At 38.8% G+C, this 15,409-nt stretch overlaps 3 protein-coding genes across 4 annotated transcripts; all 3 read right to left on the bottom strand.

Moving 5' to 3' along the window:
- Positions 1–888: 888 nt before the first annotated feature.
- LOC140015467 (F-box protein At2g27310-like) lies at positions 889–3,688 on the bottom strand. 2 transcript variants are annotated; one of them, XM_072068066.1, is made up of 3 exons: positions 3,604–3,688; positions 3,254–3,301; positions 889–2,125 (listed from the first exon to the last, which is right to left on the bottom strand). In XM_072068066.1, the coding sequence occupies exon 3, from the start codon at positions 2,084–2,086 to the stop codon at positions 989–991; it is 1,098 nt and encodes a 365-aa protein (XP_071924167.1). In that variant the 5' UTR covers positions 2,087–2,125; positions 3,254–3,301; positions 3,604–3,688; the 3' UTR covers positions 889–988. The 2 variants fall into 2 exon arrangements, with proteins under 2 accessions (XP_071924167.1, XP_071924173.1); XM_072068072.1 differs by lacking the exons at positions 3,254–3,301; positions 3,604–3,688 and adding an exon at positions 2,535–3,190.
- A 3,412-nt stretch (positions 3,689–7,100) lies between these two features.
- LOC140015465 (small nuclear ribonucleoprotein SmD1a-like) lies at positions 7,101–10,256 on the bottom strand. The gene is made up of 4 exons (XM_072068061.1): positions 10,097–10,256; positions 9,940–10,016; positions 7,554–7,745; positions 7,101–7,423 (listed from the first exon to the last, which is right to left on the bottom strand). Exons 1-4 carry the CDS (start codon positions 10,108–10,110, stop codon positions 7,362–7,364), a joined length of 345 nt encoding a protein of 114 aa, XP_071924162.1. The 5' UTR covers positions 10,111–10,256; the 3' UTR covers positions 7,101–7,361.
- Positions 10,257–11,191: 935 nt separating this feature from the next.
- LOC140015461 (probable aspartic proteinase GIP2) lies at positions 11,192–12,869 on the bottom strand. The gene has a single exon (XM_072068057.1). It carries the CDS (start codon positions 12,747–12,749, stop codon positions 11,406–11,408), a length of 1,344 nt encoding a protein of 447 aa, XP_071924158.1. The 5' UTR covers positions 12,750–12,869; the 3' UTR covers positions 11,192–11,405.
- Positions 12,870–15,409: the final 2,540 nt, after the last annotated feature.

Below are 15,409 nucleotides of genomic sequence, written 5' to 3'. Positions count from 1 at the left end.
GTCATAGCAGTTATGGTAGGCAACCACCGTTTGCCGACCAATTAATTTGAAAAGATAAATTAACAGTACTCGAAAGGGCCTTGTAATATATAGAATTTATATCGGAGACAAGACAGCAAACCTCACCTTCACGATCCACGTATTAATAAAAAATAAAATAGTCATATTGAGACGAAAATGGGATGGTCAACTTGGATTTAGCATGTAATTTATCCGCAACGGATCTTCTGTCTCATACCTGTGTCATTCTCTGTCCTATTTTTTATTATATTGCTATTTTTCCTACATAAACATCATATTTTAATTCTTTTTTTTTTGTTTGCTTAAGATCCAATAATTATTAACTGAATAAAAAATCAACGGCTTCAAAAAAGCAATATATAATAGAAAATTAAAAATACAGCAGAAAATTCATTAAAAAAATCTCAATTTTTATGCATTTTAATTTTTAGAGTTTGTTAAATTTTATATATTACTCAGTTAATAATTATTGGATCTTAAAGAAATAAAAAAAACTAAAATATGATGTTTATATTAGAGAAATAGTAATATAATAAAAAATATGATAGAGAATGGTACAGGGCATGAGACAGAAGAATGGTACAGGGCGTGGGACAGAAGATCCGACGCGTAATTTATCACGTAAAAGCTCAGTCATGCACCTCAGACAGAAAGTCAAAAGGATCATATGGTTGGACTGACAAAGGAACAAAATTATTGAGGCCATGCAGAGTCCATCAATAGTAATCCGCTAATTGCTTATCCTCAGTTGTTGCCATCAATCAAATCGTTAGTTAAGTCGATACCCCACGTTAAATGAGAATCTTAGTGTTAACTAAGATTGAAGCAGTTTTGGACAGAAATATTTTTGCTTATCAGCTGACAATCTTTCCAAGAAAAAGAGTAGTAGCAGTACTCATCAATCCAATCCACTGGTAGATTTTTACAGGTAGAGAAGCATCAGAAGAAGTGATCACACTTGCAGGGTTCACAAAAAGTAGTAACAGAATGTCATACATACTGCAATGCCACCTAAAATAAAAATTCTATCCAATCTGCTTTCATTTCTCATCTTTTCCTCTTTTAGTTCACTCTGGACCTTCGAGTACAGAAGACAAGACTCGAGGGCCTCGCTATAATTTTTGCTCCTCCTGCAGCTTAGTGCTTCTTTTAGGACAAGCAAACTGTTTCTGCCATTTACATGAGCACCTTCCATATCTTCCAGTTGCATGCTCAGTTCTGTCAACTTGAGAGTTGTCTGGACTCCAATCCCCTCCGTATGGATCACCCTAAACCTCATTAAAAGGATGCATTCGACTGCAGGACATGGAAGAATGTCCCTGGCAGGAAGAACGGATCCAAATCTTATCAAAAAATCCTTGTCAGTTGGCCAATGTCTCTGCCCTCCGAGAGAACTCCAGCTTGAGAGATTAGCAGCCTGCTTAATTTTGCTGTTCACAAGAATCCAACTTAAGCGGATTCCATCGTGGAGATCTTGCCAAAGCTTCCCGTCTTTCCTTTCTTTTTCCATTGATGTGATCGGAGGCAATCCGTCTGAAACAGAGAGCTTTACTTCACCAGCATGGTCATCATCCCTGGCAGAGTTGGTGAGCAGATCAATCCGGAAAGGACAATTGAAAAACCAACCATTGAAGCCGTTAGCATTTGGGATGCCCCAAAGGACTTTCGAGCAGATGGTTTGGTCCTTGTACCTTATATCCACTATAGAAACGAAATCTGATGGTGAGAAAGTTTCCAGTTCATCCATATCATCATAGTAATCAGCTTCATTCCATTCTTCAGGATGGTGAAGATAGTCATTATACCGAAACTCGGGAACTTCCTTGTTCACTATAAGAGGGAAACAATCAGCATAGAACTTTTTAAATCCACCAATAGATGATATCAGACTTCTGACATCATCCCTGCTTGTTGAGGGCCACATGGAAGAGCAAACATTTTCCCATAATCTCTCTTCCTTTGAGATGGAGGAAAATGCTGCGCAAGCACATGCTGCACTAGCCAATGTTGCACCATCAAGACGCCTCAGTATGTCATAGAATAAATCGCTACTCAGCGATGCCATATGTTCAATTGTTGCAAGAGATTTTAAGTAGTTCTACATCTGGAAACATAAGAACAATGAGATGCCCAGAGACATAAGACCACTTTTAACATGATATCTGCAATCAAATCGCATAAGGAAAATAAACGTGTATAAAAATAAAAAAGCCCGCTTCCATACTCATTAATTACTTTGCCACTCGAATCCAAGATAAAGGCAGATTGTAGTATCTATGGCGGAATTTAAAGCTAAACTCCATAAAACATGTTAATATTACTAATTCAGGGATCAGAAATGAGAGCATATTAATTTTAGTCTCGATATTATCTTCTGAAATTATAAGCTCTTACTCTCAAAGCCTTGATAGCATACCGGAGAGCAAACTAGTGAAACGAATGAAATAATCCTTCAATGGGTAAGTAAGTAGCTCAGAGATAAATTGTGCGATACACCGAGTAAATGAAATCACCTAACATTCCTTGTCCTGAAGCAGCGAGGATCCGTTCCCCATCTTCAGTTTCTTTTCTTTTGTGTTCTGGGCTTATCTTTAGCTTTAAAGTAATGCTCTTAGCAGGTCTATTGAACCACACAGGAGTGAAGTAGTTTACAATTGTTCTACTACTATAATAATTCTGGAAATGGACGAAGTTTTCGAATCTAGCTCGTGAATTTACAGTTGCCCTGTATCTTCTTTAAAATGACTGGAAACAACTTGCAGCCTTAGCTATGATATAGTCACAACTTCCAACCAAGCACGCAGCTGTACCATACCGTGTCCTCCTCTGAGATTAATGTCTCTTTTTTTTTTTTTTGAAAAAAAAAACCTCTCGATTGACCAATCCAAAAGAAATAGAATCAGAAAATGAAAACGGATGATGAAATTAAAGAATAAGACATTAGATATTACCGGAATGTAGAATCTAAGGAACTGAAAACTATGCCTATCACATAACAGGCGAAATAGGACGACGAACTAATAATACCTCATCAGGATGCAAAGAAGGGGCAGGGGAGAGCGGGTTTGGGGGGGGGGGGGCGGAAGGATCATGTGAAGTAGACACAAAATAGTCCTTCAAAATCAAGAAAATAGTCCTTGAGAGGACATCAAGCTAAAAAAAGCAAAAAAAAAAAAAAATAGTGCTTCAAAATCAAGAAAATAAAAATCAATTAAAGAGAAAGAGAAAGCACCTCAGACCGGAGGAGGAGGAGGAGGGCAACAGCAGATTGATGCGTCACCTGTACTAAGGAAACTAGCGCTCAGACAGTACAATGAATTGGGTTGGAAAACGCAATAATGATGATTGAAAAAAAAAAAAAGAGAATAAAGTATAGTGATAGATGTTTCAAATAATGACCCAGTACCAGAGGTAGGGAATTGTAAAAGATTTCGATGGGAAGGGTATGGAAGAAGAGATCTTTTTTGGGTAAAGCTAAGAAGAAGAAGGAGATGAAGAGTGGTGGCAGTGAGCTCTGATAGCTAGTAGTAGTAGTTTTTACTAGTAATATGCAGGAGGAGTTGGAGGCACAGCCATTATTACTATGGCTGGGGACAAGCTGTTGCCTTGTTGGAGTAGGAGACGCAGACGCTTCTTTTCTTTCTTCCAGCCAGCAAAGATGAGGGGATGCGGATTACTATTCGATTCGGTCATCGGCTTGATTAAATGTGTAATTAGTGTCTGGACGCGTAGTAGGAGGGGGCCCCTCAATAACATGCATTTAGTGGACCAATGACGATCTTCGCGAATCGCAAGCCAGGACCGGGGCCCCCCGACTCCCTCCCTCGCTCCCCGTTGCCTCCGGAACAGGGAAGTAAACACATGTTTTCACTATTTGAAAAAATTATTTCACTTAAATCGTAAATACATTTTTAATTATTTTTTATTTCATATATATCATATCACAAAATAAAAACTACTTTTCAAATAATAAGCAGTATTATTATTGTCATTTGCTTTCCTCATCTAATTATTTTTCTTTTTAGAATTTGTTGAACAAAATGGGATTCATGTAGTTTCTCTTGATTACCTTGAATTATTTTGCCTAATTCTTGAAATTGTTTTTTTTTTTTTAAAATGTATTATTATAGTATTGTAAGTTAGGAGCCTAGCTTAACTATAGCTTGTAAGTTATAATTAAAAACAATCAAATCCAAACAAAGCCTAGCTTAATTATAACTCGTGAGTTAGGAGTTTGAACTGGACTCTCAAACACACTTTCTTGTGATGGTTGGCTTCCATAATCCGTAAAGACCCAAAAGTTTAAATTTAAAGAAAAAGAACAATGCAATCCTCAATACTCGCAATACATATATAAGTTTATTGGGAAAATCATTTAAAATGTCCCATATGTCTCGTGAAATGAATTTTTTTGTCCTTTAATTTTAAAATTTTAACTTTACGTCTTTTACAAATTAAAAGTTAATAAAATTTAGTTGAATTTTCGGTCATTTTTAGTTTGAAAATCACCACGTGATGTAGATGTGATCAATTTTTATACATAGAAAGAAAAGGTTAAAATCTTGATTTTTTTAGGAGCAAAAAATGGATACGGATCGAGTCATATCTCATTTTTCTAAGAAAAAAAAATTAAATATGAATCAGATCAAATTTTAATTTTTTTTGGAGACAAAACTAAATATGAATCAGATAATTTGTTTAACTACAAATGAGATACTATAACGTTTTTGCCAAAAAAAAAAAATATTAATCATGTGTACGTCACGTGATGGATTTAAGGTAAAAAGTGATTGAAAACTTTGGTTAGAACCATTTTGCTAATTTGATTTTGCAAGGTACGTAAAAGTTATGATATTTCTAAAAAATTCATTGAACAAAGTGTAAGGAATCTTTTGAACGATTATTTTCCGTAGTTTCTAACTCTTATCTTACTTTCAGTTTTCTATTTCAAATGACAATTTTCTACACTGACTTGTGTTCCTTATCTTTTCTCGTTTTTAAAGAGAGAAGACAATGGCGATGCTCTCCATCTCACGTCGAACGAACATTCTTTCAATTTAGGAGGAGGATCCAACACCAACAGCCCAAACCAAGCATTCAACCACCCTCGTTCCTGAAGCATCCTCCCTAACTCTAGTTCATGGAATTGCATGAGCATGCCCGGAAGGAAAAGAGAGGAGGTTTAGGTGACCTAAATTGCATGAGCATGCCGGAAAAGGAACCGGCAACCGCAGGATCCAAAATTGGCATTTGATGCTCTCCGCCCGCCGCCAACCATGCAATTAATAATAATAATATTTAGATGCGGACATTAAAAATATTCTCGAGTCTAAGAATGAACCCGCCGTAGTGATGACTCTTGGGTCGTTTGCAAACCCAGTAAACTGAAACAGGAAGGTGCCATATTTTGTCTCATCTATTACCCTCCCATCGATAAATTCATACAAAAATTTGGAGCATTCGAAAACAGATGCTATGATCTCAAGCAATTCTTTGCTGCCATAGGAAATTCCTCCCTCCCCTTCTTTGCTGTTATATTCTGTCCAAGCATAAATTGGGGAACCCAGCGACTGCGCAAGTGGTTGCATATATTCTGATAACAATCTTACTTACCACAGTCCGTCCATATATATATATATATAATCCCCAAAAAATATTAAAAAAAAATCAACAAAGTCAAACCTAAAAACAAGTATGCATAGGATCGAGAAACACACACAGAAGATTGCCAACACAAAGAAATTCTCAAATTCTATGAATTAATCAGTGAGCCAATCCATGACAGCTGATGATGCATCCAAAATATTAGACTTGCTACTAAGTATTAATGGACCTTTTTTTTTTTTTTTGGACTAACTAATACTACCATAGAACCGGTAGCAGTAACATTCGTAAGCAGATTAGAGCGGAAAACTGAGTTAAACGTTGAACAACAAGTATGTGGAGAAGTAATCACTTGTCGGCGTCGGATGCATCATGAGGCTCGTCGCGGGCCTCGACCGTTTTCTCAGCACTGTCGCTGACGTCATCAGGGTCACGAGCGGGATCAGACTTGTCCATGGCCGCTCGAGCTCGCTGGAGCCAGGGTTTGAAAGCGAGCTCTATGGTCAGCCACCCCATGGCAAGGGCTCCCAACACCACCGCCGCCGACTTTGCTGGGTTCAAGTTCAACTTCGCCATTGATTAAATTGCGTTCCCTGCCCCTAATAGATATGATAGATACACGCTAACCACCTGTCTTGCTATTATAGCTCGTGGAATCTCTGTCTCGCTATTCTGGGTCTTGGGTTACGGCGACTTGCATCCGAGTATATAGACACATAGATGCCCCTTTGGAGGGGATGGCGCTAACCAATTGGCAAATTCCTACATACGGCTCCTACTTGGGCCCAAAAGCAATTTGGCTCCTATTTCGCCAATCTCTCTCTCTCTCTCTCCACCCAAAAAAACAAACAAAAACTTAAAATCTTTTTCCGTCACGAATTCTCGCTCACGGGAGAAAAAGCGCCATACCACAATGATGGCCATGGACTTTGCGTGGGGATTGTTGGATTTTTCTTCTTTTTTTTTTTCCTTCTTAAATATACGAGGGGATTGTTGGAATCTTTTGGGCATGCAGGAAAGCGGGTCGTCAATTTCTAGTGGTGTCTAATCTAATGGACTAGTACCGCTCGCTTAGAAACCTTGAGCATGGATCGTGGTAGAACAATCTTTTCTTAATACACGAGATGGCTATCCACATTTTCACTCTTCTTTCCGGCAAATAGAAGATTCTCTGCTCTGCATTCCTTATCAACTAAGGTATCCAGTACACGCAGCAGCAATAATCCTGACGCTCGTAATTTTCACTGAATTTCGTAATCAACAAAAAGGTATTTAGATTCAGATCCCTACGTTCGACCAACGTATTCCTAAGTACGTACCAATCCTAGTCAAAACATATGACTGCCAGCAAACAGGCTGATACATGGTTTAATATAATACCGGTAACTATTAAGCAATTACCAGAACACATGAAACCAGAGGATTCTCGCGGGCAATAAGAATTATTCACCATTGGATGAAGAAGACGCATAATCTCTATGAAAACTAGAATACCGATGTAGTATAACCACTGCAAGTAGGTAAGAGTAGCGAATCAGACAACACAAGTGAGAAACTAATTCACATCCCTGTGCCTGCCAAAACTTGGCCACTGAGAATTTGTTGGAGTACAAAGATAAGTAGCACATAAAATTCCAACATAATATTGAAGAGATCCGTCGACCTAATTAACCATCACTCAAGTTAACATGTTTACATAACTGATGGTCACAAAAATTGAAACCAGCGGACCAGATCTAGCGACCTCGACCGCGGCCACGCCCACGACCACGCCCTCGTCCTCGTCCCAAAGGCCTCCCTGCATCATGACAGACAAAAAGAAAAATTAACGGAAGAATACGCAGTAAAAACAAGGAAGGACAGTAAAGAACAAGAGAAGTGGAATCATCAAGTAATGGTCATATCAGCACAGTAGATAACTTCCATACCAGTGGTTGGCTTCTTAGGCTTCACCCTAGGTGTCTCTTCCACCAGCAATGTCTCAAGGTTTAAGCTGTCTGGAAGGATGTAATAACGAATGTTATTGCCTCTCACACTCAGGTGATCCAAAGTAACTGGGTTCTTTCCCTTTAGTGTAAGTTTTACAGTCTTCAAATGTGTGTTCATGCTGATATCCACACCTGTAACAAAGGCAACAAACCTACTATCAGAAAGCAGGCCCAGCAACTAGTTTTAGACAATAATGTTTGAATGGACTCATCCAACAAGACTAAGCAACAAAATAAGCATTAGGGCCTAAAGCAACTTGCATCAGGACTAGGCTTTTGATAACTAACAAATGGGAATTTCTAGCATTTTAAGAAAATCACACACATCCTCAAGCATAAACTGACTTGCAACTGTTATGAAAAGTTAAAAAAATAGCTCAAGTAGACATTTATACAGTAGCAAATAGCAAGCCGAGTTGTTATACACGTTTCACCAAATTAACAACCTGCAAATCAAATTTCAGCCACTATGAATTAAGGGTGGTTAGAGCCAGACAAAGAATGATCAGATCACATGAACATGCATTTTATGTCAAGCTCGCTGAAGTCTTTATACTAAAAACCAAAGACTATAAATCGCTTCTGCATGCTTTCACAATGATACATCATCATCCAGCTATCTGTCTAGTCAAAGAGGAATAACTTTCTGATCTTCTTCTAACCCAATATTGGTTTTACTGGGATTGCAGCTTTAGGAGAGAAGACAGACAAGTGAAAAAAGAACTACTTTGTTTCAGAATTGCACCAATATTTGGCACTTGAAAGGTCGCATCAGGAAACTAGTGAAAAAATCTTAAAATCTGACCTTCAGGTGACTACAGTAAACAAATTCCTAATATCAAACCAAGCATAGACCTTATTAATGATCCCATAACTGTGTATATATTTCAATTTACACTGAGTACCAATCATCCACTGCTTAAATGTTTTAGGCACTCAATGACTAGAAACAAAAAGAAAAATATATTTTTTAGCTTAAGCACTGATTGAGGCTCTATTTCTCACTCGCCGATGCCATAGTTCACAGAAATTGCCTAAATAAGAGATGCACTTTATATAACTCCACAATCCTAACTTAACTCTCTTAATAATTTAAAGGAGTGAAGTACCATAACTTCAACTAACTTATCAAAATAGAAAATTTTGAACATATGCTGCAAAGACAACCTGCCTTTTCAAATTTTAACTATGTCATATTCTAGGATATAGAATGGGCCTTTTTTTTTAACCAACATTCTCCATCTCAGGAGTAGGCCATTCAAGTAACCCCCCCCCCCCACCCATTCTGTGCTTCATTCTAAACCCTTAACTTGACAGTAGTTGTCAACATGGATTGAAATTGGCATCCAAAGGAAAGTAAAAGACCACATTAAATAAATAAACATAAATTCAAAATTTTTAAAAAATACATGTGCTCAAATGCAAGTGATGCTTGCAGTTTGAAAATTCAACATGAAAGCAAATGCAGAGCAACAGCAACAACATTTGGATGTTAAGATCTATAGGCATGAAAATACAACCATTGAAGAAGACAAAGGCACACAACCATCAAGAAGGAGCAGGGATAAGAGACAGAGATCTCAATAGCAATATGTGGTATGCTACATCATTTTCATCTCATAGCTTATCCGCTTATCTGCAAAATTTGTAGTCTAGGTCAGAGTGCTTCCAATGTATCAGCCTAACTCTTCTTTCATCTGTTATTCTATGCAGAAGTTTACTTTAATTAAAGTCGTCACAACAAAATTACAGTTCCCATTTCTGCTAATCTGATCCAGGTTCAGAGTTGAAATTCATTGATATCTGGTTCAGTAATAAACAAGGAGAAATCCTGTGGTTAAACAAGCAGTTGACAGTTCACTATTCCCAACCCAGGCCTCTCAATATACTAGCATTACGATTTTCTGTTGGAAAAAAATTCACATTGCGTGCACAACAGCAAATGACAAAACCCAATATTCACCTCAGTTATGTTCTGAACGAAGCAAAATATAGAACAATACGTCCACCACAAGATGTAAACATATAATTATCCACAAAAAAAGGCCGTACAAAAAAAAATTGCTAAAGGCATCAACAAAAGTACAAAAAAGAAACCCTAAACTGTTATTGACCTAATTTAAAAATCTTATTCAGTAAAACAAAAAACCGGAAAGTAGAAAAAGGACACCAAAATCTCTCAGAAAAACCTAATTCAAAATCTTTAAGGCGGCTTTAGCTTGTTTTCACCCAAAAAACAGATCGAGAAAACAAGTGGCTTATAAATCTCAGCGCGTCGGGAAGAGAGAGAGAGAGAGAGAGAGAGAGAGAGAGCGAGAGAACCTACCTGTAATGGTTCCGTGAACAACGGTGCCGTTTTTTAGCTCAATCGACACAGTCTCATTGTTCAACTTCATCAGAAATCTGTTGAAAATTTAGTTAGCATACAGCTATAATAAGCGACTGAAAATACCAAAAGTAGTAATAAAATAAAGAAATTTTACCTAACAAGCTTCATTGTTGCAGAAGGAAGAAGACGAATGCTACGGCTTGGCAGAAGCAACAACAGGGCACAGCCTCCTGGAGGAGCTAAGGGTTTTAGGGCAGAGGACTGCTTTGTCGCTTTGGACTGTGCGACTACATTAACAAAGCGCCCCGTTGACGTCTTGACGACGTCGTATACTGGCGCCCTTCTTTTGTTGTTCCCTTCGTTAGTTTCTAGTCGAGATTGGGACAGGCCCATGACACTTGTGGTAGTCTAATCGCATTTAGCAATGGACCACAAAGCCTTAAAACAAGGCTAGACATTTTGTGCTTTTTAAGGCTTTCAGTAAGCCCAAATATATAATTTATCTGTAAACTATTCTTTTTTCTTTTTTCTTCTAAACCGTCAAATAAGAATTTAGTTGGTTTTTAAAAGATATCCTAAGTTTTTATTTCTGGAACAAATGAAAAATAAAGGTTTAAGTCAAATCAGTTAAATATTGTACATTATTGAGAATTTTTGGTCATTTAACCTATTTATAATTCCGAAAAATAATGAGCGTGACTTATTATTTAAAAAAAAAATATTTCCATGTTGCTAAAGGAAGTTTCGGGCATTGAACATTGCTACTGCTTAAATCATCTCGGCGGCCTCATTTTGGGCCGACGATCTAGAGGTGTCCGTTGCTGCAGCCCAAATAAAATTTTGAGCGATTAGAACTTGAAGGCCAACCTCGTACTTTTTCATTTTCATTTTTTTTTTTATTTTTTCCAATGAGGGGAGGTGGAATTTAAGAAGCGAAAATACAGATTTGAATTCAGAATGATTTGTGTGAAGGTATATACATCTGGAGTAAGAATAGTTGAGAAGGAAGCCTACTAAAGGGGAAATTTTATTCCTTAACTTATGCAACTTGGCGTGAATTGACCTTAGAAAGACAAGGCCCTTGCCATGAATCGATGGCTAAACCACAAGTCCACGATATATGGCTGGAAAAGATGTAGTAGCAGTATTCTTTTACTTGATAGCAATTGCATGGCTGTCCGAATAGCAACCTGTGGTGTGAAGGACTAACTAATTGCAAGATTAACGTTCAACTGCATGGTTGCATGTATTTGAATGATTAACGTTGTATATGGTCCCAAAAACCATCTTTTATTCCAAGGAATAGTATGGTAATCCAAAGACACTGACCATAAGGCCATTATTCGGTGCTAAATAACAACAAAAGCAATCATGTATAGACACACACAAAAAGCAGAAACAGCAGCAGCAGCATCAGTTGTGAGTTTGTGACTTGAGAAGCAATCCACTCTTTGACAGAGAGTTTAGGCTGTGGAGGTGAAGTTAAAGTTTGCGCATGTGGTTCGAGAGCCCAAAAGCGTAGAGGTGAAGCCCAGTCTTGAAGTAGCCAAATCGAATTGCAAGAGCAAGTCCTCCAATTGGTACCCGCCGATCACAATTGAGGTCCTGGGATTCACTCCACCATTCACGAATCCAAGGCACAATACATTATCGTTCACGTACACCATGGAGTTTGAGCCAGTGACGCTCCAAACCACGCTTTGACTCTGCAAAACAAGATCAATTTGGGGAACCGATGGACCCAATCGTGTGCTGAAAACGTTCTTTGAGCTGACGCACACCTCGAATGGAGCTACACCAGCAACTCTGCTGATGTTCCAAGCAGCAGCCTCGCTAATAAAGGCTTCTGTGACTGCTTTGTAGATGGAAGTCTCCAGTACGGTGTAGGGATTAACAGTGCTGATCTTTGTGCCGCCGTTGCCCTGGCTATCAATAGTCAGCAGCGTCGCGTTCAAGGGTACAGTCTTGTCGTTCACCTTGATAGACTTAACTCCAATGAAGTATTCGTCAGAGGGCTCTCCTTGGCTGGAGACTCCAGCGGTGCTAACTGGGTTGATGAAAAGCGGGGTGTATCTCAAGAACCCAGCTGCTTCGATATTGGGAAGAAAATTGTAAGGGCCGTCGCCGAAAAATGCTACGCCACTGGCCCTGGTTGAAGATGACAGGCAAATGGCGAATTTCTTGTGGAAACTGAAGGCAGCAGACAACTGGGACGGGAGTCCAATGCGAGCGCGGCCGAGTCCAGCCATGCCGACTGTACCACTGGCGAGGCCTTCCAAGAGGAAGGTAGGGCCGCAGCCGAAGATGAACTGAGGAACTGTGGCGGACGGACCGGGGTTTGATCCATCGGTGGATGACAGGGTGAGAGCGTCCTGAGCCACCTCACCCCCGGTGGAAGTGTGAGTGACGGTGTTCTCGGGGAAAAGAGCGCAGGTGTCAGTGTTGCACCCTGGCTTGGGCGCGCCCGTACAATTTCCGCAGCCGGCGTTTCCCGCTAGGGAGCACTGGGCGCTGCGGCATCTAACGGGGCGGTACGTGGAAGAAACGTAGTCCTTATCGCAATCAACCCACAAGAATCTGCCGCCAAGATCAAGAACCACGTTCAGGGAAACTGAGGGGGTTCTCTGATTGACTTTGGCCACGTATTGCAAGGTGGAAGCATCCTTTGTGACCGGAACAACTAAGGCATGCGGGCGAAAAGAGCCCTGGGCGGCGCAAGTAGTTGGACCCCCCGAAAGTAGCAGCAGTAGGACTGCTACTAGCGGATAAATGGATGAAATGACAAGCTTAAAGTTGGCGGAAGCCATTAACTACAAATTTCAGAAGCAGTCTGGTCTGGTGTGGATGAGTTTATTAAATCTGCAAAAATGGGGAGGAATGCCCCCTCTATTTATAGTACTAACACACGCCCACAGGGCAGCAGGGCGGGACAGGCTGCTCCAGGACACGCCACCAACTATGAATGAATATAAAAACCCACTTTCAACGAATTATTAAGCTAATAATTAGATGACTCTTTGCAAATGCAAACACCACCAATTGGCTCAACTTGGGTTTTTTTTAAATTACTTTCAGGTCGATTTATCCCTTAATTTTCGTGTTTGTTCTAATTATGTGTGTGCGTGTTTGTTCTAATTACGTGTGTGTGTGTTAATTCCATTTTGAAAAAAAAAAAAAAAAAAAAGCAAACACCAGGTAGCTGTTAATAATTTGATGAAGAATGTTCTACGAGCCTGTACTTCTGCTTTGACTTTGACGAAATCCTCTTAAAAAAAATTATTAGTTTTCGATTATTTTGTTAACATGGCAAATCACCTATAGAGCCTAGACTAGAGGAGGAGAAACGTAGCGGTAATGGTCAACTATTATACACAACGGTAATCTGGCAGCTGTAATATTCCCCCACTGCTCTGCCCGCCAGAAAGTAAGACGCCATTTTTTCTTGACAGAAATATTTTGCAAATTGCAACTTGATTTTTTTTTTCTGATATTTGTTTACGAAAGTAAGAATTTTTGATAAATAAATTTAATTCTTCACAATAACTCTAAAAGTCGTTAACTTTAGGAGTCCTGTGTGAGAGGCTTATAAACCTAAACCCCAACCCCCAATACCGGCGTGGGATAGAAAATCCCACCCCAATTCGGCAACTTGATTTGGTTTGCGTGGAATTATCCTCTTTTATCGTCGGTTTGACGTTGAAGTGCCTTTGTGGGCCCGAATCCAGATCGTTCGATTGCATATGTCTGAACCAAAATCGGGTCTATTCTTTGACTTTTTGGTCAGATGAAAATGAAATTTCTCCACCGCCACCTGTACGCCGTCCCGAGCTTATCCATACATCAAAAAACTCGTGCCCCTCCAAAGATGATCTGAAATAATAATGAGTTTGTTTGGATGGAGAGAATTTGAAAAAAAAAAAATTTTACTTCGCAAATTTCAATCACCTTTTTATTTTTTCAATCATCTTTTTATCTCACACACATCACATCATAAAAAATATTACAGTAAATATCTTAAATAAATCATCCAAATAAATTCTTATCCAAACAAATGCATTCCAATCCTTATTTTGCAGGTCCGATCCCGTAAATTGAGAAGAAGCAAAAGGGTACCGCATTGTTTCGATGGCTTTTAAAATTCTTTAGACCGCTTTTCTTGAGCATGTTGGCAAGGCCAAATTACATAATCGAGGAAGGCCAAAAAAAAAAAAAAAAAAACAGTTAAACCATTTATTTGCATCTCATGGCTCCTTATTACAACGAGTAATAATCAAAAGATTTAATTGTTGTTCTACATGTTAATAAATTAAGAATAGCTTAATTAATAGTACTAATGTCTTTTAGCAGGTGTGATTAATAGTGCTAATGTCTTTTAGCAGGTGTTAATTAGGTCCTCCACGAAGAACAAGGTGTGATATATTTTGCGTGAGCCTGTAGCCTTCTCGGATTATTCAACACGTCCAAGCTGCAATCAGGATAGAAATGGTTGACACTGTATGCCGTACAAGATAACGAAATCCTTTTCTTCTCTTTTCTTTTAAAAAATCCTAGACCCTAAACCCGAAGGAGGCACCACCGAGTCTTAGTAGAAACGTTTTGTAATTTTTTCTTCTTTTTTTTTTTTTTAAAGAAATTTCGTTTATGCTCTTAACAAAGATAAAAACATCATCCCTTGAGTTGATTGAGGTGATAGAGTTAGTGTCATATTTTCCTATCAATTCGAGTTCATATCTTTTAGGACATATTCGTCCGTCATACAGAATTTGCCCTAATACGTCTTACCCTTCAATATGATTGACGGGTTATTGCACGGATCGAAATTTATCCAATGCGCACTCTCAAGTTGCGGCTACGAATTTCTTGTCAAAAAATAAAAATAAAAAGACAAAAAGTCATAAATTCTGACAGCGTCTTGTTCAAACGGATTAATGTCATAAATTCTGACATGACCCCTTTTTGATCTCATCCAAATTAAGATTGAGCTTAATTCCCTCCAAAAAAAAAAAAAGAAAGAAAGAAAAGAAGATTGAGCATGATTGATTACCACCGCCCTCGTTCTACTGAATACGAGGTCAAGTCACCTCAGGCAAATGTAAAGCTACAATACTTAATATTATGGCTGACATAAGAACGAACATCAACATTTCATCATCAAAGCCCATCTATGAACACCTCATCTCCGAAGGTTAATTCAAGCGAGGTTCGAAAAGTAAATAAAACAACAAATGTGGGACAACGCAATCCTAGGTTGAATTGATGATTCCAAAACCTGAGCAGTTAACTCGAAACAGAACCTCGTAAATTCGGTCTCGCGTCCCGATTGAAATGTTCAGTTGGGTTTCGAAATTTCGGCCAGTTTATTGTCAAGCTCATTGGGCTTAAAACCAACAATACTTCATAGGCCCGCTTTCTTTTTAGCCCAGTAACCAATGAAGTACTTTTTTGTTCCTCTGACACTTATTTTTTA

This window comes from Coffea arabica, chromosome 1e (genome assembly GCF_036785885.1).
Source record: "Coffea arabica cultivar ET-39 chromosome 1e, Coffea Arabica ET-39 HiFi, whole genome shotgun sequence".
In the NCBI taxonomy this organism is placed as follows: Eukaryota; Viridiplantae; Streptophyta; class Magnoliopsida; order Gentianales; family Rubiaceae; genus Coffea; species Coffea arabica.
This window is presented reverse-complemented; position numbering and strand designations above follow the sequence as displayed.